General features: G+C 35.7%; 1 protein-coding gene across 3 annotated transcripts in view; it reads left to right on the forward strand.

Moving 5' to 3' along the window:
• The window catches only part of LOC147599094 (transcription initiation factor TFIID subunit 4-like), a 150399-nt gene that overhangs the window by 96749 nt on the left and 28969 nt on the right, over positions 1 to 24681 (forward strand). For all 3 annotated transcript variants that reach the window (XM_086757942.1, XM_086757943.1, XM_086757944.1), the window contains one exon: positions 4641 to 4763. In XM_086757942.1, the coding sequence (XP_086614068.1) occupies positions 4641 to 4763 (123 nt within the window). The remainder of the gene's footprint in view (positions 1 to 4640; positions 4764 to 24681) is intronic.

A 24681-nucleotide genomic window follows, 5' to 3' on the forward strand; every position in this document is an offset into this window, starting at 1 on the left:
TGGTGCTTAATTCTTATACTATACTTTTCATCAAAGGGATCTCTTTAACTTAAAGTTTTTATTAAGTAATGAAATACCTCTCAGTAAGTAAATGGCATGCTAAAAATAAATTGAGATCAGATAAGGACCAAGCAAGAGCATCTCATTTGTAAGCATTTTTCTTGTATAATATATTGGAATATTTGTCTGTGTTTTAGATAAATAATTTGACTTTCAAAAAAGTTAATTGTTGTTGATTAGTGTGGTGCCAAATGAAGCATTGCTTCCTTCCCAGAGGGCAGAAAATTTAATATGCTATTGATAAATATATCCATATTAATTGTGACGAAGGCAAGTTAAAGAATGATACTGCATCAGCAGTCCAATATGAAAATAAGAGTGTGAATGAACGCAGCTATCAAATGGTTGCATCTCGTTGGTTGATGTAGTGACTTAGATTAGTTTCTGCTAAATCATGTTAATTAACAGAAAATTTATTTATTTTGTCAGGATGTATAGATGTTAACAGGTGCTTCATTAGCTCAAGTATCCAGAAATCATTAACTAGCTTAGAAGACAAACTATATTGTAACAACAGGCTGCTGTGTTACTTGAAAATATAATTGATCATGTAAAGTAAGACACTTAAGTAGCTTCAGTTTCACAGGTATTTTTAAGGGTAATTTCAGAGCATTGAAGATGGCCACACTTACTTTGCATTATTCTTAGCACTGAGAATTCATAGAGTGATTACTTTGGAACTATGTATGCAAAACTGGTTGCGAAGTCATTTCTACTTGATGTAGAGAATACGGTGCCAGAGTATACTGGGGAAAAGAGCCTCCACTGGTCAGGGTCATGCATTTTGCATCTGGTAGTACAAGAGGTAAGTCTTAAAGGTAATCTCTGACACCAAAGCAGAGTAATTAAATCTATGTTAATAGCACAACTCCCACAGAACTGTTAGGCTATTCCTAAACTTCTTGCAAGATACCTGCAATAACCATAACAGGGTTTATGACTGTTAAAAATAGCTTATACTTCCATGGCATTAATTTTGAAAAGCTCCTGTTGCATGTGTAAACATCCTTATGAAAGTTATAGTGCCCCCTGCTTTTGAACTGAAGCCAAGATAGTGCATTTTTCTAACAAAGATTACAATTTGGGATAATATTTTTGATGAAGATTCAGATTGAGTAGGGAAGAGACTGGTACAGATAATCTGCTACAGGATATGAAAGAACAGAAGTGTGTGACTGGGAGATGGAAAGAAGAGAAAGTTGGAATAGGGGTATGAAGAAGCCAGTAACGGTGGTGTGTCTGCTCCAGGATGTTAAATAACATCCAGAAATCTTGCCAAATGTCTCACTAGTAAGTATCCATAAACTACAAAGATGTTTTATTGTAAGCAAATGGATAGTTAATAGTGTGCAAAGATGTTCCCTTAAGCCAACTGGAGTACACTAACCACTGCAAGATGAATGCCTCTGTTGGTAATCACTATCGGCATCATAATTCTTTTGATTATTTTTAAATGTAATGTTATGATCCTCTGCTTTCAGATGAGCTTTTTGTAAAAAAATCACCAGTAGTAACTAATTTTTAAAAGATTGATGAGCATTTGTGTAATATAGTATCTATGAAGTATTTCAGCACTTCAGCCCTTATTTTATAAAACATCAGGATACTGTGATCTTATTGATGATGTGTATTTCTTTGATGTGTTCAATGTTTTTTGACCAACATTCATTAAGGTTTACTGAAGAAGGTTTGTCTTTTCTATTGTAGGATACCAAGGTGTGTACTATAAAACCAATATCAGAAACTGTATTTTGTTTTAGTCTGGAGTTTTTGTACCTGGCAGCCTATTCTTTATTGGTATTAAAGTAGTGTCTCTTAGTCCCGCTGGGGCAAGATTATAAGTAAGGCATGTAGTGGAGGAGGATCCACATCTGAAGAGCTTATAGCCTAAACAGGCCAGCTGGGTGAAGTGGGGTGAGAGGCACAGGGGAGTGAAGGGAAAGGTCTTGCTGGTGCTCACCCAGTGTCAGTAGAAGAGAGCCCAGCTCCTTTGGCTCTGTAGGCTGAGCCAGGTTTCCTGTCATTTGCTAAATGGTAGTTTAAATTCTGGTACTGGTACAAAATTTGTTTGGACAATCAGCGCTAGGCTAACACATTTCTCAAAAATTAGTATGTGATATCAAGAACTGTCTTTGCCTCTTCGCACTGAATAAGAGAAGACAAAAACCTCAGGAATAAACGTGTGGAAACCCTTCTACAGACTCTTGTAGCTATTCCGTGTTTTCTTGGTAAAACAGCACCAGATGCTTTGCAGGTTTCAGTGAGGGCAGGATTTGTCGCAGTACGTGGAATTTAGAGAAATTACCTGTTTTGCTTTTTTAAAAAATACTAAATTATACTTCTCACAGCAACTTTTCAGAGACACTATGTGCTTATATTACATGTTGAAACAATCACTGTATATTCCAGAACAGGTAGTATGAAGAGCCAACTAAGTATTAGCTTACTGTTGGTTTGAAAATGACGACTCTGTGTAAGATACTCAGATATACACACACATACTTTGCATGATACCAGTTATCTATCAGTCTATATTTCTTACCCACACCTCTCATGAAATGAATACTTACTCGAGTGCAAAATTTCTTATTCTGTGAAGCCATCCACTTTACAACTTCGTCTGAGATCACTCTAAGCCAGTTGGCCCTAGCTTAAATATTCATCAGGCTTCTGATAATTGTGATAACCCTTATAGGCTGGCAAGCATGGCAAATTAGCAAAAAGATGATTGATCTTTTTTTATATGCAGTTTTATCGTCAACCTTTCCTAGATATATGTTATACTATAGTAATAATTTCTTCTCTGAGGTATTTGCCAGTATCTGGATTTGCACATCTATTTACAGTTGCCTTGAAGCCTCATAATTACAATACAGCTGAAATGTCCATTTTCTTTCCCTGACTACAAATAGGGATCAATCGAATTTTAAATGACTGCTTACGGGCTAGCTTCCGATCATGACCTTTGTAAATGATTAGAGCTCACCACTGTTGCTATCTACCTTGAAAGGGTAAGCGGGCAGGTCTGTCTAACTGGCATTTAATCTGGAAGAGAGCCAAAGATATTTGAGCTAAAAACCTAATATGAGTTGGCAAAGAGAAGTATGTATAGACCTTTGCACTATTATTTAGGTATTTTTCCACATTTCTTTTTTGTATTTAGGAAATTCTTTTATCCTCTGGATAAATGAGATGTGCATTTGTAGATAATGTTATACTGAAGTTATGATAATAACTGAAGTTGCAAAATGTATAGCATAAAAATGTGAAAAATGGGTTTTCAAACTCTAAAGGTACTGAATTTGCTTTTTCTGAAGAACGTGAAAATACGTTGCATCGCTAAATGAATAAACCTGAAAAATGCACTAAATAGGATGCATGAAGCGGACCTGCTTTTTCTAGCTGGAAGTGAATGGAGAAAAGATACCATGCATTGGTACTTTTTGTTTAAACCTCTTTTCCTTTTAACATTGGCCAAGATAGATCAGGTCCCACTTGTATATGCAGCTCACATGTAAGTAATGGCTGAGACACTTCTATCTACACCTGTTCAGTTTTGTTTTAGTGAAAAATTGTGCCTGTATCATACAATGTTTTTATTACCACTACTGAATTTCTTGAGGTAGTGTTCTGTGCATTTCTGTTGAAGTGGGAACGAGTATGACATCAGTGGGATTAGAAAACAAACACCTCCTCTGAATTTATTGAAGGATTTTGAAAACTCAAAGTTTGAAAATTAGTAAGAATGATTGCGAAGAGCTGTGAATGCTTTTATCTAATTAAAATCACATGCTGTGTTACCTAATCAATTATTATTGTGTAGTTTTGATGCTAAGAATATTTATTGAAGTAATATTGTTCATAGGAATATGTATCTTATCATTAACTCTCTGAAAGGATTATACAGTTTATAATGAATATGCAATCTTACCTCTTCATCATGTGATGGACATAGTATTTTATTTTATTTTGTATAGCATGCTACGATATTACATAATGCAGCTGGCAGGTTGTTTTCTTAGCCACCAACTAGTCAGATGTGTTGTTATCTAAATCCTAATCCCAGAAAGCAATTGTAAATTCAGTTTGTAGGGAAGTTGTGTCAGCATTAACTTCTGCTAACATTTAGATAGAGGTGTTTTATTAAATTAGATATGATTTTTTTGAAGCAAAAATGAAGTGTATTTTAATCATTCAAAATAAATCTGAGATGAAATAAAATGTTTGAGATATTTTTTGAGGATTTGAATTGCTATTTGCACTCTTCATATCAACTGGAGATGTGTGCTTATATATAGCACTTACTGGCTAAGGCAATTTTCAAGGATAAGGATAGACTTTTCAAAAACAGTTATTTGGAAGCAGAAATCCTGTGGAAACTCAAGAGAATGTCTGTATTTTCATTATTACTCCTACTGCAAGGTTGCATGCTTGAGCTGCTAAAATGGTATTTCTAGGAACAACAGAGTACTGTTAGGGGTTGCTTATGCATGACTTTCACCTCATGCTCGCAAGTCTGAGAATAACTTTTTGAAATCACAACAGAATGAAAACTAAGCAGAGTTTTCTCTCTCTAATAGATGCAGCAACAAGAACTTGCACAAATGAGGCAGAGGGATGCCAATCTAACTGCATTGGCAGCTATCGGTCCCCGGAAGAAACGGAAGCTTGATTCACCTGGACTGCTTACCATAGGAGGAGAGGTATGTGTCTATACACAGAATAAGAGAAATTATTATTTCAAAACCTGGTAGGAATAACTAGACATGCTGCATGCTTATATTTCGGTGAATTGCATAACTTGGAAAATATGATGTGAATTACTAAATTAGAAGGACTGGGAGTCCAGTTTATATTGCCACAGTTAAAATGGCATGTTCTCTTATTGTATTTTCAAGCATTAACTTCCAGCAGATAATGAAAGAATATTTGAAAAATAAGTTAAACATGAAGTATAAGTCTCTCCCTTAAACTATTCACTACCTTTGTAATGGTTTTCTCCTCTGCATAATCCAAAGGAAAACAGAAAAAAGAGTAGGGCATGAATACATACCTGAAAAAACGTTAACCGTAGTCTTGCTTACAGTTTGGACCAAGAGCTCGTAGTAATACCAGTAAGTGTGGTTTTGTGACGAATATGTCAAAACTTTTTACAGAATGGCTGGTTGTCCCTTGCAACTGCAAAAATGAGTTTGTAATTATGCTAAATTGTGTGTAATTTTAATACGAATACTGTGTTCTATAAGTAGAATCAGATTTGTTAGCATGATTCTCTTGTTATCTTAAATGAAGAAGTAGCTGTACTACACAATGGAATGCAAAATCATCAAAAGCGTGATCTGTATTAGCCAGGGTGGAGAACTGGGGCAGTGTGGTTGCATTACCTTGGATAGCTCTGGAAGAGTACTGTGTCGTTTAGTACAGATATAGTTGGGCTTCTTTTGTTTCTGTTGAATATGCCTGCACGATAGGAATCAAAGTAATTCTCCCTATTATATGTCTGTTCTGAGGAAAATGTAAACATTTTGTTTTGAATAACTGATTAACAGTTTTGGCTTAGACATTTGACTGTCTAAATGCCAGGCATTTCCAAAGGCCTTTTTGTTTCACATTTTGGATAGCTTTTGTCTGGCTTCTCTCTTCGTATGCTAAGATTAGCGATTAGCTGAGCGAGGAATAGAAGTGGATCTTGTTTATATTTGAAACTTAGGAGGTCAGATATGTAGGAGGTGCTCCCATTTTCTGGTCAAATTAGTTTCAGACTGAGGGAGCTTCCTTGATTTTGTGTTGTCCTATTACATTCCCTTCCTTTCAGTCTCCCTCTTTGTCCTTACATTTGGTAAAGAATTCTGTTATCCTCTGTATGAACCTGTAAGAAATCCTGTGGTAACAGACCATAAGAAGCTTTCATTAGAAGCTCAAGTGGATAGCGATAGCTTCCCCAGTTGTCTTTACTTGACCAAAGGAATGTTTTCTCCTAAGTATCAGAATTTCTTTTTTATTGTCTATTGCCCCTTTTAAAAATGATCCTTTTTAAGCTTTTATAGTTTGATGAACCGAATTGTGGTCACCTTCAGTGAAACATTTTATTCAGAGCTATATGCCTGAGTGGATTATGGCAACCAGCTTCCCTCTCTGTCTAGAAGCTGTTTACTCTCCTGGTACGTTGTTTCAAGGGAAGATAAAGGTCTGTGGTAAATTCCAAAGGCATCTGGAGATTTTTGCTGCTTTTTGTTACTCCCCTAGCGCAAATTTTGATGAACTAATGTGTTATTCAATTGCCAAATTATCCTTGAAGTTTTTGCCGATACGTGGATTTCCTGGAGTCGTGAATTGTGTGCATCTTCTGCCAGTTCAGACTGAATTGCTCCCATCCCTCTCCTCCTAGCTTCTAACCATCCTGGCCAACTCACATTGAGGCCTGACTGCAAGCTGATTTCAAGGACTTGGAACTGTATGTGGATTATTCAATATCTTTTCTGGGGATAGGATCTAAAGTATTGTGGAAGCTGTGCCATGCAGGTTGGCTGCTAGAAACTCTGTTATTCTCCTGAGCTACTTGTTAGGGCTGCTATGCAGAAATAAACTCAACTCCTCAAAAATGTTCCACTCCAAAAAGGTACTATAAATTTGCACTGTCTAAGGCTAATTTCTCTTCTTTGGATTTATAAACAACATAGAAAACTATTATAAGACTATGTCCTCTCTTATAGGCATGGTCTTAGCCCAATGCCACCTTCAGCTGTCTGACTTCTATGGTCTATGACACTCTGATTTCTCTAAGCAATTTCTAAGCTCCTTAAGTCCTTGCTACTGATAATCTCTGTTTGCAACGTCTGACTTGACAAGAGGTTTCTTGGCCTGCCCTTTTTTTTTTTTTTTTTGTCAGAACATCCAGTTTTTGTCATTGAAGTTGCTGGTCTCCTCATTAATCTTTTTTTGACATACATGTCTGCTTTTGTGGCAGCTGGAACACTGCATGTTTGCTGATCCAAAGAGATACCATTTACAAGCCCTCCCACGCCTCCATGTTACCTCTTTTTCTTTTCTGAACTAACTCGTTTGATATTTTACTTAGTTGCATTGAGCATTTTTTTTAAAGGAGAAGTGGATTTCAATCCAATTTCTTGGTTCAACGGAAATACTAGCTCACAATTTCTGTTTGGAAATTGGATCTTTTTAATAATAACCTTTTGATCTGAGCAGGGGGTCAATTTAGGGAGTAGTGATGGTTATTTTGCTTAAGAGAAAAAGTTGATGGAAAAGTTTAGTGTTTCTGTGATCAAGTACTGTTTTTGTATACAGAGAAACAACTCTTATACAGCTTTTATAAATGTGAAAAGGCTTGTGCTCATCATTGAAAATATTTTTGCACCAGCACTTTGTTCAAGAGTGTTTTCTTTAAACTTCTCTGTCTCACATTGCCAAGACTCATTTGGACATCTTTCCTTGGTTTCAAGCCATAGCTAAAATAGACTTTTTTTCAGATGGCAGAATTAGCTTAAGTTATCAAGGCCAGGCCCATCATTTGCCTCTTTTATATTGGTGCGGCTTTTTTGATGACTTGGGGAGATGAAAAATTAGCAGTTTTGGAGTGAGGTTGTTTTTACATCATATATGTTCTTTGATTTGCTTCTCCATCCAACCATATAAAAAAATTCCTTTCAAAAAAATGGCAAAAAACCGATTTTATAGAAAAATGGATGAGCCAGGGGCTAGATGTCCTCAAATAACGCTGCCACCAAATGCGTAACTAGTTTTAGACTGATTACACAGTAGCCTGAGCTAATCTGACTATGATCTCAATCCATAGTAGTGCATTCCTGCCTCTTCCCTTTCATTGGCTCTGGCTCTTGTTGTACCCTCTGCTAACCCGTTTCCATTTGATAAATTGGCAGAAAACTAACCTCACAACAATAAAAAGTGAATTGTTACTGCATAGCTTGGCCTAGAGCCCAGCGAGCACTGTAAAAGGAACTTATAACAAGGCAGAGACAGCAAACTTGAGATCACCTGCTCTTCCTTCGCTTTCCCTTTTGTACCATTCTTATCTTCTTGTATTTTAGGTAATCTGCTAGAAACATAGCTTCCTCTGTAGCAGCCAGCAGCTCATCAGTAATTCAACCTGCTTATTATTATAATGTGGTTTAGATCAAGAGTGAGAGAGAAGGGATAAAGAGAAATTATACCTTTGGAAGAATTCAACTTCTCTGCCTTGCAGAGTCGAAAATACTGCATTTGCAGAATGTTCTAGTTTTTAAAATTTATTTAATGATGCTAGACAAAAGTATTGGAAAATATCTTCAGATGTTACTGCTTTTTGGAAATTAGTGCATGATTATCAAGTGAAGGTATCTAAAGTCCTGAACCATGTTATGCATTTGGCAGCAGTGCTGCCTGATTCTTGTTTGCTGTGTGGGTCCTGTTAATGCTTGTGTTGGTACACAGCAGTGCGTGGCAGAGAGGGGGCAGAGGGTGACGTACACAGGAAAGGGAAGGCAGCAACCACTTCAGCTCTTTAGTCAGTATCCTTAAGCATCTCTAATGTCGGATTAAAAATAATAAATTTTGAGCTGCTTTTGTTTGCCTTATGAATTCTGAACCTATTCAGTTCATGTTTTCAAGATTTTTTTTTCTTGAATTGTAAGACTTTTAGGATTAAAAATTGATTTAGTTTATGAAATAGATATTTTCATGTGATTGTAAGAGTTAAAGCATTAACCATCACAAGACTAGGTCAAGTAGCTTTACGAATTAAATATTTGAGTAGTGCTAAGGTGGCATGAATGCACAATTTGCATATTTCAGAGTCCCTCTTTTTCACTATGGAACTAAAGTGTGGAGGTTAAACACAAATATTTTTCTGTATTTAGTAATAATTAAATAATTTGGCTTTTCATCAAGATCTATGGCTAGTATCCCAAAATACATAAATATGGTATATGTTTGAAATATCTGAGGGTATAATTTGTTTAAATATCAAGTGAAAGCCCTCTCCTGGTACTTGCTGGCACAGATGGTTTTTCAATACTGAGCTTCCAAAGGCAGCTTCAGGGCTAGTTCAGTGAATCACCACTTACTGAAGACAATCATTTTAGGGATAAGAAAAAATCCTCTTTCTCACATAGTGGAAGAGCAGTCATCTTAAGAATATTCAGCAAACTATCCCAAGCACCATCTTCCACAATTTGCAGGACCATATGTTGGGCCAATGCTCAAGGGAGATCTGATACTTTGTGTCTTTTCCCATCCAGTGTATTCCAACCATTATATTACTCCAGAAAGATAATGTTCTTGCAGACCTGGAAAGTCCCGAAACAACTACGGTTAAAACAGTGGTGTTTTGTATAGAGGAAAGCTAATTACTGAAGTGATTGTGAAATGTATTTTGGGTATGAGGCACCACATTTTTTAAATTAAATTAATCTTTCAGATGGTATAATTTGAACACTTTAAAGCTGTTTACATGTTAAGATTTTGTATAAAACATTATTAACATGGTGGTTTGAGACTTGGAAGTCTCTTATATGAGGGACTTCTAAATGCAGCCATAGAAAAAGTTACTTAATATTCCTGTCTGTCAGATCTCTATACTACCAGTAATTCCTGATTTCTTAGTGGAAGTGTAAGGAAGAATTCGTGATTATTTGGGAGGCACTTGGGTACTAGGACACAGTTGGAAAAAAAGTACTTTTGACTACAGTATCTTTTTAGTTATCCAGCACTGAACGTGATCCATTTGTTTGCACACATTACAGCTTGCATTCTCACTTCATGCTTGGGTAGACGTTTCAGCAACCTCTGCAATTATTCCTCAGGTCCGTTGTTAATATTTTAACAATATTAAGAAGAAATCAGGATACTAGGTAATTTTCTCCTTGGAATGGGTCAGACATGTTAAAAAGGTGTAACAGAGCTGCCTCTTGGTAAACCCAGCCTTGTTTCCTTCCTTTCTTCTCCTTTTAAACAAAAAGAGATGTATAGCGTATCTTGCAGAAGTCTTTGTTAACAGAAGGGTTGCACATTGGGTTCTCTCCAAAGTGTCTACTCAAAGAATGTCATGCAGATTTAGAAGCTTGTGAATGAGCCAACATAACTGTGAGGCATAACTGCTTCTGACAGATCTGAAAGAATTAGAACCAATGAATAGTCTTTTATTTTGAGGAAAAACACCAGACGGTGGGATTGCCATGCTCTAAGCAAATCTTAAGGCTATTCCCTCACCTTTTTGGAACTAAAGTAATTTTATGGCATCCACTTTCAAAGATCCTTGGAATTACTTGTTCTACAACTCAAGTCTCAGCTTGGTCTTCATACTGTATAGTTGGCTCTTGATAAATTACTTTTTGTTTTAAGTGGTCAAGATATGTTTAGAAAGCACTGAAATCTAAAGATCCTTTACACTTGTTAAGCTAGAGTTATATGAAAGCAGATATAACAGACCAGAACATCTTTTGCAAATGTTTATGGTCCAAGAAGTTAAAGCTTGCTTTTTGCACTTTAAAACCTGTAGACTAACAGCAGAACAGGGGAATTTTTATGATTTATTGTATCATTGCCTTTTCAAGCACTCTTCGCTCCATGTATCTCTGACATGATAGAATGCAGTGGTTATCTCAGACCTGATTTGGTGTAGGATGTCACTACTGCTGACAGTTACAATTTCATTTGAGGTATCCCAAAACTATCAGTTAAATATATGGGTTTGAATTTTCAAGGAGACAGAAGAAAGTTAAGGAGTGAGTCTGTCCTTGTAACCTTTTATGGAATTACATGCTTTATCAGTCTTTAAAAATCTGAAGTTTAGCTTCAGTTTCTCTGACTTTACTTCTTGTTTCAAAAGTCAAATAAATATTAAAATAATTCACAAGAATTGTGTTAATACCTACTTAAAAATAAGTCTTTTCTAAGACTGTATAGATGTTCTAATTAATAATTGCACCTATTTTTCTCATTCTTAAATAAATGATATTTCAATTTAAAAATAAATTGCTCCAATTATTAATCTATATTTTTTAAAAATCAATTTCAAACTGTATTTTAGTTCATGATGAACACGTTCTATTTTTTTAGAATTCTGGTTTTATTTTGTGAAGCAATATTTGTAAACAGTAATGCATTTACAGACTTAGCAGTAAAAAGTAGGGAGGCTTAAAGATGATGGATAATGCTATGTTTACATTGATGATTAATAATTCTAATTTAGAGTGGATGTACAGAAATACATTTTTGTGCCTGTTGCAAACAGGCAGGAACGCAGACAATGAGTCAGGAGGCAGTAGAACAGTTTTGCATGGATCTCAGTTGACAGGAGGAAAAAGCCAGGCAGCAATGCAAGAAAATAGAAAGTGGGTCTGTGCCAGCAAAAACATTATTTTATGCTAGTAGAACAGGTTTGCATACTGTATGTATTCTTTTGATCTATGTCACACGAAATATTCTGACAGCAGTTCAATGATATTAATAATTTTTCCTTATTGGCCAAGACAAATTTGATTTTTACTTCATATGGAGATGGAAATAGTAGTTGATCCCACCTGACTGCATGATGTTCATCTAGCACACAGAAGGAGACTACTAAAGCATGCATTTCTCTGCTTTTCAAAAGTTTCTTACTGGAGTCTTAAACAGTGTTTTGTTGGGTTTTTTTAATTAAAATCTTCCTCCTTGGTTAAAAAAAGGAAAAAAAAAGATTGACTTTTTAAAAATAAAGTAATTTTATCACTGTGGTAATATTAAATACAATCTTTTTATTTATGGATACTTCATAAATATAGTGTGTGTAGCTTATCAGCATGGAAAATGAGAACTTGGTGAAATGACTTTTGAGTAGTTAATAGTTCATCCATTATTTGTCAATCCCTATAGAGGTCTGCTGTTGTTAATGTGAGAGAGTATTGTTTTTCTTCTTCCAAAAGGCAGCTACCTTGAGGATTCGTGGGGGCAGAGGGTATGTGAGCTTGGGTTTTTTTTTTTTTTTTTTCGCTAGTGGGTTGGGTTTAGGTTGGGTTTTTCTGTATTTTCAATTGTCTTTTCCATTTGTCTTCCTGATTTTGGGACACTGAAGGATAAACTATATTTTGCAGCCTCTATTTTTCTGACACTTACAATTCCAGAATTTTTCTTTCTTCTGGCTAAATAAAACTGATAGGACTAAGAGAAAGAAAGTCTGAAAGGGTCTAGCTGAGGGTTTGTCAAAATCTACTTGAGTCTCTCCATTGACTTTAGAACATAAGGCCCAAGGTGCTGTGACATTTTTAGATGTCAATGAAAATAATTTTTAAAACCTGAACAAAATATTTCTAAGGTGTAATTTTTCAATATATACATGGAAAGATTTAGACCTTTATCTTAAAGTGGCAGTGTTTCCCTTTTAATTGATCCTCTTCTAGATGAGTCAGATAAATGATCAAATAGATTAACTTCCTAACTTCCTTCTCCCTTCCATTCCATTCAATGCCAGATAAATTTTGTGGAATAGTTCTTTTTTTTTTTTTTTTTTGGCTAAAAAAAAAAAAATTTCTTTACTGAAGCTGAGGCTTTGAAACAGTCTGAAGAACTTGAAATTTTAGGATGTCCATTCTGGATATTTCCAGCCTGAGTCTTTACAGAAAGTTAATTAATATATTGGTCATACAAAGAGTGACAATTAGGTTAACAGTAATTTAACATTTTAGTTTATCCTGAGCCTTTAGGCAAACAGACTTGAACTTCAGGGGAATCCTGTTGCCAACTTCTAATGTAAACACTATACCTAGAAGTACTGAACAGAACTTTCTGTTACTTTACCTGATGTAAATTATAGAACAAAACCGTTGTCCGAGTCCCCCTCCCAAACAACAGTGTCTAAACTGTTTCTGTTAAGTCTTGACTATTTCAGAGAACGTCTTCTTATGGGGTAATTAAACTTATCTGGGAGTCTCTCTCACATTTCATAATGTAAGATACAGAGAAAACAGTTGGGAATAATCAGACAAGCTCCTCTTTCTTGAAAATGTGAAGTTATCTGTACAAGCTTTCTGAAGTCTTGCAGATGGATCTTGCCACCACTATGTATTATGCTACGGTTGGATATTGCCTTACAATATGTTGATAAGAAAAGGAGAGGGTCTTGAATGAAAAAAAAAAGAAAAAAGCATGACAGATAAACAAATTTTAATTCAGAACTTGCTGTCTTATTACATGTAGTAAAAAATTATTCCTTCATTTTAAATAATTTTAAATAATTCTAATAGAAATAATTAAATAATTTTAAATAATTCTAATAGAAAAAAAAGCTCAGTGTGTAAGAAAGAGGAATGAAGGCATGGTTTCCTTTTACTGTATACAAATCTTCCAAGATTGTATTGTAAGTCTGAATTGTTTCTTTATCAGTTTGGGAGTATTTAATGTGTGCATATTATTCATATGTATATGTGTACAAATTTTAGAGTCAGGTCCCTACTACAAGTTTAATAAGTGGTGTCATTATGTAATTACACCATATCAGCAGTTTGTTCTGCAGACAAATTTATTGTGATGGACTTCACTGTTCGGTGAACGTGTTGTATTTTTAGTTCCTATGATCTATTCTGTATTGTAAGAGTATTTTGAGGAAACACTTGTTTGATTTGGAAATTAATGTTCACACTTCTTCCACGTATGCTGGCCAGTCTCCTACTGTCCACATTCCTCTTTCAGAATTTTGCAAAAATTTGCAAATGGTAACATTCAAAGGTGTGGCTGAAATATTTAAACTTTGAGGTGGAAGTAGTCTTTCAGCTTGTTAAAAACTGTTTCAAGTTTACATGAGCAGTCCTCTTTTTGTAGGAGAGACAGTAAAATGGGTCCAGTTTGGCCACATTCACGAGAAGTTAAGTGTTTGCGCTCCAAACCTGCAAGGACATGTGCATATGCTTAACTTTAAGCACAGTGGTTAGTTTGTTTGAAGTTAGTAACATGCCTCGTGCAGAACATTAATTACACGCAATGAGCTTTTGTTGGATCGCTGTGTATGTCAGTGTTCCTGTCAGTCTTGTCGTGTTTCCTATTGTCCGAAGCTGGGTTTGCTAATCTGTAACCAATTCTGATGTAGGAAATACTTTATTTCTCTTTTTTTTTTTTTTTTTTTTAATGACAAAACCAGGATTTACTTTCTGGAAAGAGGCATACTGCATGCCTTTGAAAAGTCTCGCGTTATTTGACTATAAAAGTCTTTGGGACTTCCAACATGTGTTAAATGCAGGTTTATGAAGTTTCCTAATGTGTCCTGAATATTACAGGCTGCATTTTGCTTTCAAAGAAATAATACAGTAAAAATATCTGATAGCAAGATCTTCGTCTCGGTGTTCCTTTTGTTACATGCTCTGTTCTAGTGAGTGACTAGGAAAAAAAAAAAAAGGGGGTTTTGTTTTTCTTTTGCCTGGAGTCAAACAGGAGCATGCTGGTTAAAGGGATTCTGTGGGGGAGTTGGGCTGGAGAGGGCCTGAGGGAACTCGGAGAGACATCTACCACCAGCAGCTTGTCTGTGCTAGCTAATTATAGCTAGGGTACTGTTTACTTTCGTGGTATACTCCTTATTTATTAGTTACTTAGTTACTGCTTGCCTTCAAGTTACAGGCTCGCAGCCAGTTGCTGCAGGGGAGGTGCAATAGGAAGGGAAGGGCATCGCGGAGTACTGCCGAGTGCAGCTCCCCGGCCCTGGCTTATTTTTTGAAAGTTTTTGTTTGTTTGTTTTAAATATAGACAGTAGGAGAGATGGTTAGAAAGCAAAGCAGACAAGTTAAAAAATAGGAACAACTTTAAAAAAAAAAAATGTACAGTCCAGAGGGACTCTGGTGATAAAATTATCATGAGTATTTCCATGACTTATCAGTCAATCTGGGGTTTTTCCCCTCCTTTTCCTCTTGTCTTTGGAGCAAAATCTCACTTTTTGGTCTATGTGAAGCTACATTGATTTGAATAAAATTACGACTTGCATCCCTTTTTTAACTGGTACCGCTTTGCGGGAATCTGGAGTTAGTTTCATGGAGCTGTTTCACTATCTGGTAAGTTAGTTTCATATCAGCACTTTTCCAAGCATGAGTGAATACACACACACATATTTCACCGTTAACTAAAACTAAGTTAAACTGTTATAAAAACTGTATGGGAACTTTAGGTCATTTAAGAGTCCAAGTCCTTAAGAGCCAGACTCCTAGGCCGTCGAACCACTTTGGGAAATCTTACCCTTAATCACCCTCTCATTTTTATGATGAACTTTGACCAAAACCTCTGAAGGAGGTGTTTCCACCACTACTTTTGCCATTGCTTTTGTTAATCTATTTGTAGCAATCCTGGTATAATAATTACCTCAGCAAGCAAAAGGACAAAGAACAGTAGTGTTGTATGGGAAGGGAAATGAAGAGAATGATGAGATTTTCTGCAACTGTGTTTGAGAAAGTAGAAGGTATAATAAATAGTGATTTCCATGCTTTAGCAGCATGGAAATGATGTTGGCCCATGCTGTAATTATCCATAAAAGAGATATTTCTCCAGTCCTTTTGAGCATGACGGTCTCCTGCAAAGCCAGGAGCATAACAAGAGCTGAACCTCTGTGTGATGGACCAATTATTGAACAATTTAGAGGAGAATGAGCATACTGTAAGATCCATAAAAAAAGGCAAAGTTTCTGTCTCCAAAGGAGAAGGTAGGGAATAAAAGGAGCACAACAGGTTAAACAGCCTTGGCCAAAGAAGTGAATACCCCTAGGCAGACCAGCATCTCTAATCAGTGGTAGTGGTACTAGCTCTGAGGGGAGGGAAATTCAGGCTGGTGCTCTCATGTAACATTAAAAAGGACAAGCAGTCTGTCAGGGGAAACAGTCATTGGCGTGGGATTTCTTCTCTTGATCAAAAAGACAGCAGCACTGCAGCCTGCTTTATCTATAGGGGAGGTGTTGGCAGAGGGCATTTTTTTTCGCAGACCGTATCACTGACCTGTGATACATTTTTCCCACGCCATAAAATAAGTGACCTACATTTCTCTCTTTAGCAAAGCTTCATTAATACCTCTTTTTCTTATTTTCATTTGTTTTCATTTTTATGGTATTACAATTTTTTAAAAAATTAAGAAACATCATTACAAAGCAGACGGTAAGCTAAATCTGATGGACCTGGAAGATATGCCCAGTGCTTGTCTCCAAAGCCAAAATAAATTCTCTCATCTGTATAAGTAATTCTTTATGAATAACGTTTTTAACATTGTTTCCCCTTCCCTGTTTTTAATTGAGCTTCAAACTACAGTCTTCTCAACCCTTGGTTTTTTTTTCTTTTCTTCCCTGGACAACATTGACAGTCATAAGACATTCTCAGCAACAGCTGCAATGAGATGGGATTAATTTTATGCTGCTGTTTACTTAGCTTTTATCTTAGTGAGGAACAAAACATATCTCTAATGAAGAACTGCAGGTACTGTTTGTAGCACTGTTGTCAGCTATGCAGGTAGTCAAAGCAATAATAATTGCCAGTGATGTCAGGAAAAAGAAAAATCAAGATTTCAAGTATTCTTTTCATTTCATAATACACCTTAAATAACTTAGAGCCAATATGGAAGGGCTTCCAGAAGAAGAAAATTAAAATAGAAAGTGGGTTTTCTTTGTTTGAAGAAATCGTAATTAAAAATTACATCTTTGGAAATATTTGACATCAGAGTATCTCATTTTTTGATTGAGAATCTAGAACTAGAATTATTCTATTTACTTTAAGAAGTACCTTGAGTCTGAATCTTCAATTAGTTACTTCTTAGTATTGCGAAATGTTGATTCATTTGATGAGCTTACCTGTAATGGGACATGTTTTGTGGCTTTTCTTGGTTAAAGGCAAGAAGAATTACAACAGGTGATCTGATTCCATGCCAGATCATAATTTTGAGTTGTGAGCACTTGTCAGTGTCCAAATCTCTAAATCAATAATAGATTATTTTAGAAAACTCTTAAAGAAGATCTAACTAAAGCGTCCAAAGTAAAGTCTTAAAGCAGTAGGCTAGAATCGGCTCTGTTTATGTCTCTGCGTAATCAAATCTATAGATTGTGTACATTCTGCATTTCAGTTTGCCATCTGATCAGTTTGCAGCAATTAATGAAAGTCAGGAATGCTTGATGAACATTTTAATGCTTTCTGGTTGACATTCTTGATACGTACTGGAGACTCCAACTTTCCAAGTATCTTTAGAATTCTCTACCTAGATCTAGTTTGTGGCCCATTAGCTGATGTTATTCACAGTGTTTATTTTAGCTATAGTGATTTATAAGTCAGTCTGACCTACTGGGGTTTCTGTTCTACAGTGCCATGTTAAAAAATGTAATGTAATCTGTAATTCAGCTTGTTCAGCCTGTGTTGAGCAGTAAATCCTGGTTGGTCTGAAGTCACATGCATTTTTTTACACTAGCTCTACTGAAACACAAGGTTTTCTAGACTTCAGAAAACTTTTAAAGGTTATATATTGCCTTTTAAACCATTTATCCTGGTGGTGATCAAGACCAATTACTTTTAAACATAATTTTATTTTTATATTTTATTACTATATAAGTATTACATACTGCTGGGGTAAATTTATTGAATTGTACTAAGTTGAGTGGGTGGGAGAAAGCAAAGCACTGTTTCTTCTTGTGAAAATGTTTCTCCAACTACAGATTCTACAAAATTAGGTTTTTGCTTTTCTTATTTAAATGATGAATTTTAATGTAAGTCTTCTAATTTCAAAATAATTCTTCAACAAGGCCATATAATTTCTTGCTTATGAGTTGTTCCATTAGACTATATATTGCGAGGCATTACTTTTTAAATTAAATGTGTAATCATTATAAACCTTAACAAAAATTATATACGTTTTTAAGGCTGTCAGAGGTGTATGTTTATCTCCAGCATTCAAGTGGTGTATTTGAGCAGCTCTTTTCTGAAGAATTCTGATTTGTACTGAATTTCTGATACAATTTTCCTCCAGAAAAACAAAACAAAACCAAAAGCGACTCATTAATAGCTCTTTCTACCCTCTCTCTCTCTCCCTCTCAAGACAAATCTACCTGACTTATGTCTGGTTAGAATGAGCATCACGTAAAACAGACAAATCAAGCTGTGTCAGATTAATCCTCCTTAAGCGGCTTACACTCTAGTTGCATAGAAAGACACCATAACATGGAGAAGTTGTTCAGAATTGACACCAAACTAGAGATTGCATATCAAAGAAAATGCTTTACCTACCTATTCTGAAGTCTGCCCTTTAGTGTGAATTGTTCTTCTAAATCTGATAATAGAACACTTCTGGCTGGCTGTGCCGTATCATCTTGACATTTGGAATACAGATACATGAGAAGCATGTCATGTTAACAGAACACTACAACAGTCATACTTTGTCTCAATTGATGGGGGAATTGCAGCACACAGAGTAATTCATGTTGACAGAAAGAACTTGCAGATAGGCAGCCTAAAATGGTGAAATCATTATAGAAATTTATTTAACTGGTTGAATGGCCGTAGCAGATTGGTTGAGCCAGCCAAATCAAAGAGACTCTGAAGGAGATATTTTCCCTACCACAGTTTTTAAGATTAATTTGTGGCTGGCTTATATATCTTTGGAATACATATATTTTTATCTTTGAATACATGTACTAGTATCAAAGTTAATAGTAGTTGATAAAATATTAAGTACATCTTTTCATCTCTATTGTTCAGACATATATTCTTTTCATGGTCAAATTTTTTTGAAAAATATTGAAAATAAGGCAACAATATAGTTGAAAATAAATTTAATTCTTATTTATATTTCATTATCCCTAGAAGAATTATTTAATGAATAATATAATTTTACATCTTGTTTTAATTAATTCACAAAATGTTTTCTGATTGTTTGTTATTCAATGTCTTTAAATCTCTTATCGATAACAAAAATCAGATTTTTGTCCACACAAATTGGATAAAGATGAGAGTTTATAGGAGGAGCTGCCGTAAGTATGTAAACAGCACTACTTATTAAAGAATCTATTTTTAAATTTTATTTCCTGTTTAGTTTTTTCTTTTGCAAGCTGATACTATACTTTTCCCACTTACGCTTTAAGAGTGTAAATTCTTTTGATGTGTATTAGCTGCAGCATTATTGTACCTAGTTAAAGAGGGAAGTGGCAACCTGTGTCTTTAAGTCTAATGCAGTGGCATCCTTAGGTGAAGAACAAGAGGGATGATATTTTGTTGCTGCATTTTGTTTGCAGGTAGAGCCCGCTTCTTTTGCTGGAGTGACAGTCTAAGCTATATTCCTGCAGTTTTTGTTCATACAGGACAATCTTGGCTTCGAATGAGAGAAGGAAGCGTGTTGGTCTGGCAATATTTTTAATGCATTGTTATTTTTCTCCAAAGCACCTGATTCCACAGTCAACCCTATGTATTTATGATTAGAGACAATTGGCTATGAGAGGGAGATCTGGGAGCACCTCCTGTTCTTGACTTTAACCAAACCCTAACCAATCGCGTACATTTCTATATTTTCCTAGAACTTAATTTCAACAAGTTTTAGTCATACCCTCTAGGATCTCCATAATACAATTCTGTAGGTACAGCAAATTCTTTAAATCGCCGTTAGCAGCAGAGCACACAGGCATGTTACAGACTTTAAGCACGAGAGACCTAAGTCTGTAGAGAGAAATATGCTTTGAGTATTATCCATATAAAAAAGAGATAACCCAAACTTTGCATTTAAAAATATTTCTCTAAAGTGTCTCTTTCAGTATAAATGCTGATGCGCGTTGGCATTAAACGATCGTACAGAGAACACTGTAGCCCAGTAGGAGGGGAATTCTTCCATTGTCAGTCTGACTCTGCTTCTCTCTGTGGCTTACTGCAGTTGACTTTATCCTCTGTGCTCTTATCTTGTTCATTGCTATTCATAACCCATACTTGTGTGAAGATGGGCCTTTATTCATAAGAAATATTTGCCAAGTTCCTTGTTCCTTTATGTAAAGGAACAATAAATGCTATTTGAACATATATACCTTTGATTTGTTTTCATTCTCCGTTTAATTATGCAGCACGTATTTTAGACGCATATGTCTGGTTCTCATCTTGTATTAATTTGCCTTTGCATGTTAACAAGCATGAAAAGAAAGCAAGCAAAAACAGTACTGCTTTCTAGGTACGGGGATGTTTCGGGCCATCTGTATGTTCTGGTGATAGGCCTGCTTTAGAAGGAGGGAATAGCCAGATGGTTCTCAGTTTCTGGATTATTTAAGGAAATCATTGCCAAAGATGTAGGAGATGAAAATTTCACAAGTCCTCGGCTCTATGAGAAAAGAGGTCTCTGACATTTGACTCCACTCCTCTCTTCCCCATTTATTCCCCAAACCCTACTGTGTTTAGCTGGGGGAGAGAAAGGTTGATTGTGTAGTGGAGTTAGGGTTGTGGTAAGCAAGTGGAAAGCATTATCTTCTGCTAACTTGCAGAAAATCTGTTGACTAGAACTGAAATGTTCTGCACCTCTTCCTTTAGTTATTCAACCAGTTGCAGTTGAGCTGACCTATGTGATAGGTAAGGGAGAAGTAATTACTAAGAATTCACAAAGCAAAGGAAAGGTGCGTGGATCTGGAATTGATATTCTGATACACTGCTGCACAGGTACTGTTTAAGGTTACCATTTCTGATTGAAGTCTCTTTCCCCTTTGTATGAAAGCAGCATAATTAATCAGGCTGTAATGAATTCAGGTACTGCCAGTTTGTCACCTCAAGAGAGAAGTTACCAGAGCAGGCTGAAATCCAATTGAAAATATAGTCACGATTAGTATTTAGTATTTAAATAACTGTTTTAACATGTGTAGTGAATCAGTAGACGCCTTTGATAAGGCTGGGAAACGTGTGTTGTATGGCTTGAAATATACCTCCAAAAATAACTGCAAGATGATCCAAAATTCTCCTGCATGTTTAAAACGTAAAAAAAGAATACTATTTTATAATCCATTTTATAGATTGGAAAGGGACTGTATCATATCTTGGCAAGGAGTCTGCAGCTCTAAATGTTATCCAATTTGTGTATTTAGTTTTGTCTTTATTAACAAAAATCTCAGCTTGTTTCAGTGTGAAAGTTCAGTCAGGCATAATCTGTTCACTCAAAATCAGGAATCACCAAACAAAGCAATGTTTTGGCTTGTGGTTTAATTTGTTACTCGTAGTGATCTTTTAAAAGCATTACTTGAACAAAGATTGTGTTTGGTGCTGTGCAGATTTTAAGTTATGGAAGACCTGTATCATTATTGTTGGTGCTGTTTTCAGGTGTCAGTGCTATTGGAAGTTCTATCTGTAGTTCAGTAGGAAAATTCCATGAGTGTTTTTGTTGGGGGAAAAAAAGAAGTCAAGTTTTAGGCATTGCTTTATTTGTTTAGGTGATTTTTAAAATGCTTTTTATTTGTATTACTGGGAAGATGGTATTTTAGGAGTCACTATTTTCTAGGGCTTCAGAAAAACAATCACAGTGCAAGCAACTGCACTAATTGCAGTCCGTATGACTTCTTATGGAGGTCACAACAATGAAGTTCTAACGGTGGAATGGTTTGTGCAAGCGCACTCACTTCAGACAAAATCAACTGGATTATTCTAAGGAATGTAAATAGGTGGTACGGGTTGGATGGGCTGATACTGCCTGGAGTGAATTAGGGAGCACTCATATGAGCTACTCTGCTGGCAGATCTTCAGGATAATAACTTCAGCAGGGGGCAGTGAGGAGCAGCTGGGGGGCATAAAGCCTTTGATCAGCACAGCTGGATCCAAAGCTAACATCTGTCTATAGTCTTAGACTCAACACTTTTGTTAATACTGTGAGCTGTATTTGCATTTGTTAGATTATTTTGGTAACAGTACTTTCCTGTCTCTAGTGTTCCATTTCTTTCCATAATCCCTCCTCACAGCAAAATCAGTATTGGCAATTCAGAAGAAATAGAACAATTATCTTCATGTAACCCTTTAACAATTATTAACTTTCCTATACTTTCCTAGCAGTGCTTATATGTGTAAGTCTCAGTAAAGAGCAGCTGTGAAATTAAAATAAAGGAATTAACAGAAAGAATCTGTTCAGTTGCACTGCGATTGCCATCAAAGAGCGCGTATATGCACTCATTCTTTCTCTCTCAGAACTGATGAGGAGGAGTTGATGTGCCCATAGACTCGGGATATTTCAGGTTCCTACAGTCATGAAGCTCCTCTGTGCCTGTGAGGAAGTGAATGGCTGATGGGAGGACAGGAGGTTTGAATTCACAGGCCAATGCACGCTTGACCGTAACTGAGTTGATTACAAACAGCCTTATAATAATTTAATGACAATTTAAAGAACACAAGGAGAAGAAGCTTAGATTTAAAAAAGCAGTGTTGTGAAGTAGCAGTCTTGGTATCTGTTAAGCTTCCCTGCATACACTTATTCATGTCTTTCCCTTTTCTCCTGTTCTTTATATGCTTCAGAGAAATAAATCCTGTAAACATTTGCTTATTTTTTGGCATGGAATAATAAAGCAGACAAGTGTCACATGAATGATTGTGACACTTGTACAAATGTCTGTGAGCTCAAACAGGACAGGCAAATTATGTTTTGACCCATTAACTATAGCTGTCTTAGGTAGAAAAAAAAATGCCAATTTATCTGAATACTTGAATTAAAGCAAGCACTTCAGACTTAAAAATTTGGCAGACTCATATCTTTTAAGATTAATAGTTTGTCTGCATAGTAAAAGCATTTTAAGATGCATCGTTCTGTCCTCAGTTTATTGAAAAATATCAGCTTTGAGTGGATGACAGGGAGGAAAATCAGGCTGAGTGTTTTGATTCCTTTTCATACAGATACAGACCCATCATTTTACCAGTCCTACTGTTTATCCGTTTAACCGCAGTCCTGTGGAAAAGAGAATAGTGAAGGCTTTGGATATGTCATTCTTTGGCATTATCAGCTTCTCAAATGTCCTTTCAGCTTCTCATAGTGTTGTGTTAAGATTCTGGGGAGGTAGTAAGAAGTCTTCTGCAACATAGTAAACATGGCTGTCTCTCCCTAAATGAAATAAGCGGGGTAGCCTGGTTGTGGGGCTTGGATGTGATGCTGCAAATAATTTATTTTATTATTTATTATTACTGATGTTTAAATTTTTTTTTTCATTTGGAAGAGGTTTTTAAAAGAGACTGGACTGTATAGATTCTGCCATGTCTCAAAATAATTCCAATTTATCATTATTTCCTTTTTAGTGTAGGTGTTTATGTACATTTCAGTGTTGGAGTCTGATACCATCTGAATTTTTCCAGCCAACTCCCAGTAGTCTTATGTGAGAAGGATCATTCCTTATCTATGTGTTGCAGTAACCCAAGATCCCCATTCTTTTACGTTTGTTTCCTGTCTTCTTCCTTACATGTTCCTTACCTTAGCTTTCCTTATCTGTTCTCCTCTTTCTTCAAATAAGGAAAAAAAAAATAAATCAAGGCAAGTTTTTTTTAATGTTGGAATTAATTTCGCAGAATTGAGACCTTGTGAAACATTTTCTGAAAATTGTATTAATGTTAATTAATTCTCTGTTACTCGGTTTTGATTATATAGTTGGTAATATGATAATACAGCTCAAGAATTTAGGACAAAGAATAAAAGTTTTAAGTATTCATGTACTCTTAATTTGAGTATTCTAATGGCTCCTCAAAGTGTAACCTTTTATTAATGAGAATATTTTGGAACAAGATTAGCAGTCTGTAGCAAGTAATAAACAGGCTGAATGTACATTTGTGTACACCTCTTTAATATGAACGAGGAAATTAGACTGGATCTGCTTAGCTAGGAGATAAAAAGCCCATCTAAGTTAAAAGGCATAATACAAGTAAAAAAGTGAGGCATAGTTTTAGAATTAAATAAGAGAGAAGACTTGGCAGATTAGGTTTGCCTTAAGTCTATGGTAGTTAAACTAACCCCGTTTAAAATTTTGAAACTGTAATTTCCATGTTCCTGTATTATTATTCAGATTAATACTAAAAGGGCAGAAGTCATCCAAGGAACTTACGCATTAATTTTCTTCCCTTTCACCACTCTGCAGATTTGTTGTAAAACATTTTTCTATTACCTTGAATTTTGTTGTTATTTTTTGTTTTGACAAGAAGTAACTTTTCCTTCTGACTTTCTATTAATGCTACTGAGAAATAAAGATGCTTTTACAAAATGCTTTCAAGCACAAAAGGAGATGGTTTTCAAGAGATTATTTTACATATTTACATATTTTACCTTAAGCATTTTGTAGTCACTGCCTACTGGTGAATGTATCAGATTTTTACACACACTTTCAAAATGAACCAGTTTTGCTTCTAAGCCATTGCAAAGGGAGGAAATGAATTCTAACTTTTTTCACTTCATTTTCACATCCTCACATTTCCTTATTTCACATGGTTTAAAACAAAATGCCTCCAGCATTATTTTTCCTTTCTCAAGAGCAAAGTGAATGTGACTTTTCTAAGGGGGTCACAGGATGCCTCTGAGGCCTGTGGGTGTTACTGGACTGCTGCCTGCTTTCAGCTTAACTGAAGGGCTTGTCATAGTTTTCATCTCCTAAGAAATTAGCCCTAGGTGCTGGCCAGAAGCAGGAGAAGGCAGCATTATGAGTCCCACGCTGGT

Source organism: Chlamydotis macqueenii, chromosome 13 (genome assembly GCF_036417535.1).
Source record: "Chlamydotis macqueenii isolate bChlMac1 chromosome 13, bChlMac1.mat, whole genome shotgun sequence".
Classification (NCBI taxonomy): domain Eukaryota; kingdom Metazoa; phylum Chordata; class Aves; order Otidiformes; family Otididae; genus Chlamydotis; species Chlamydotis macqueenii.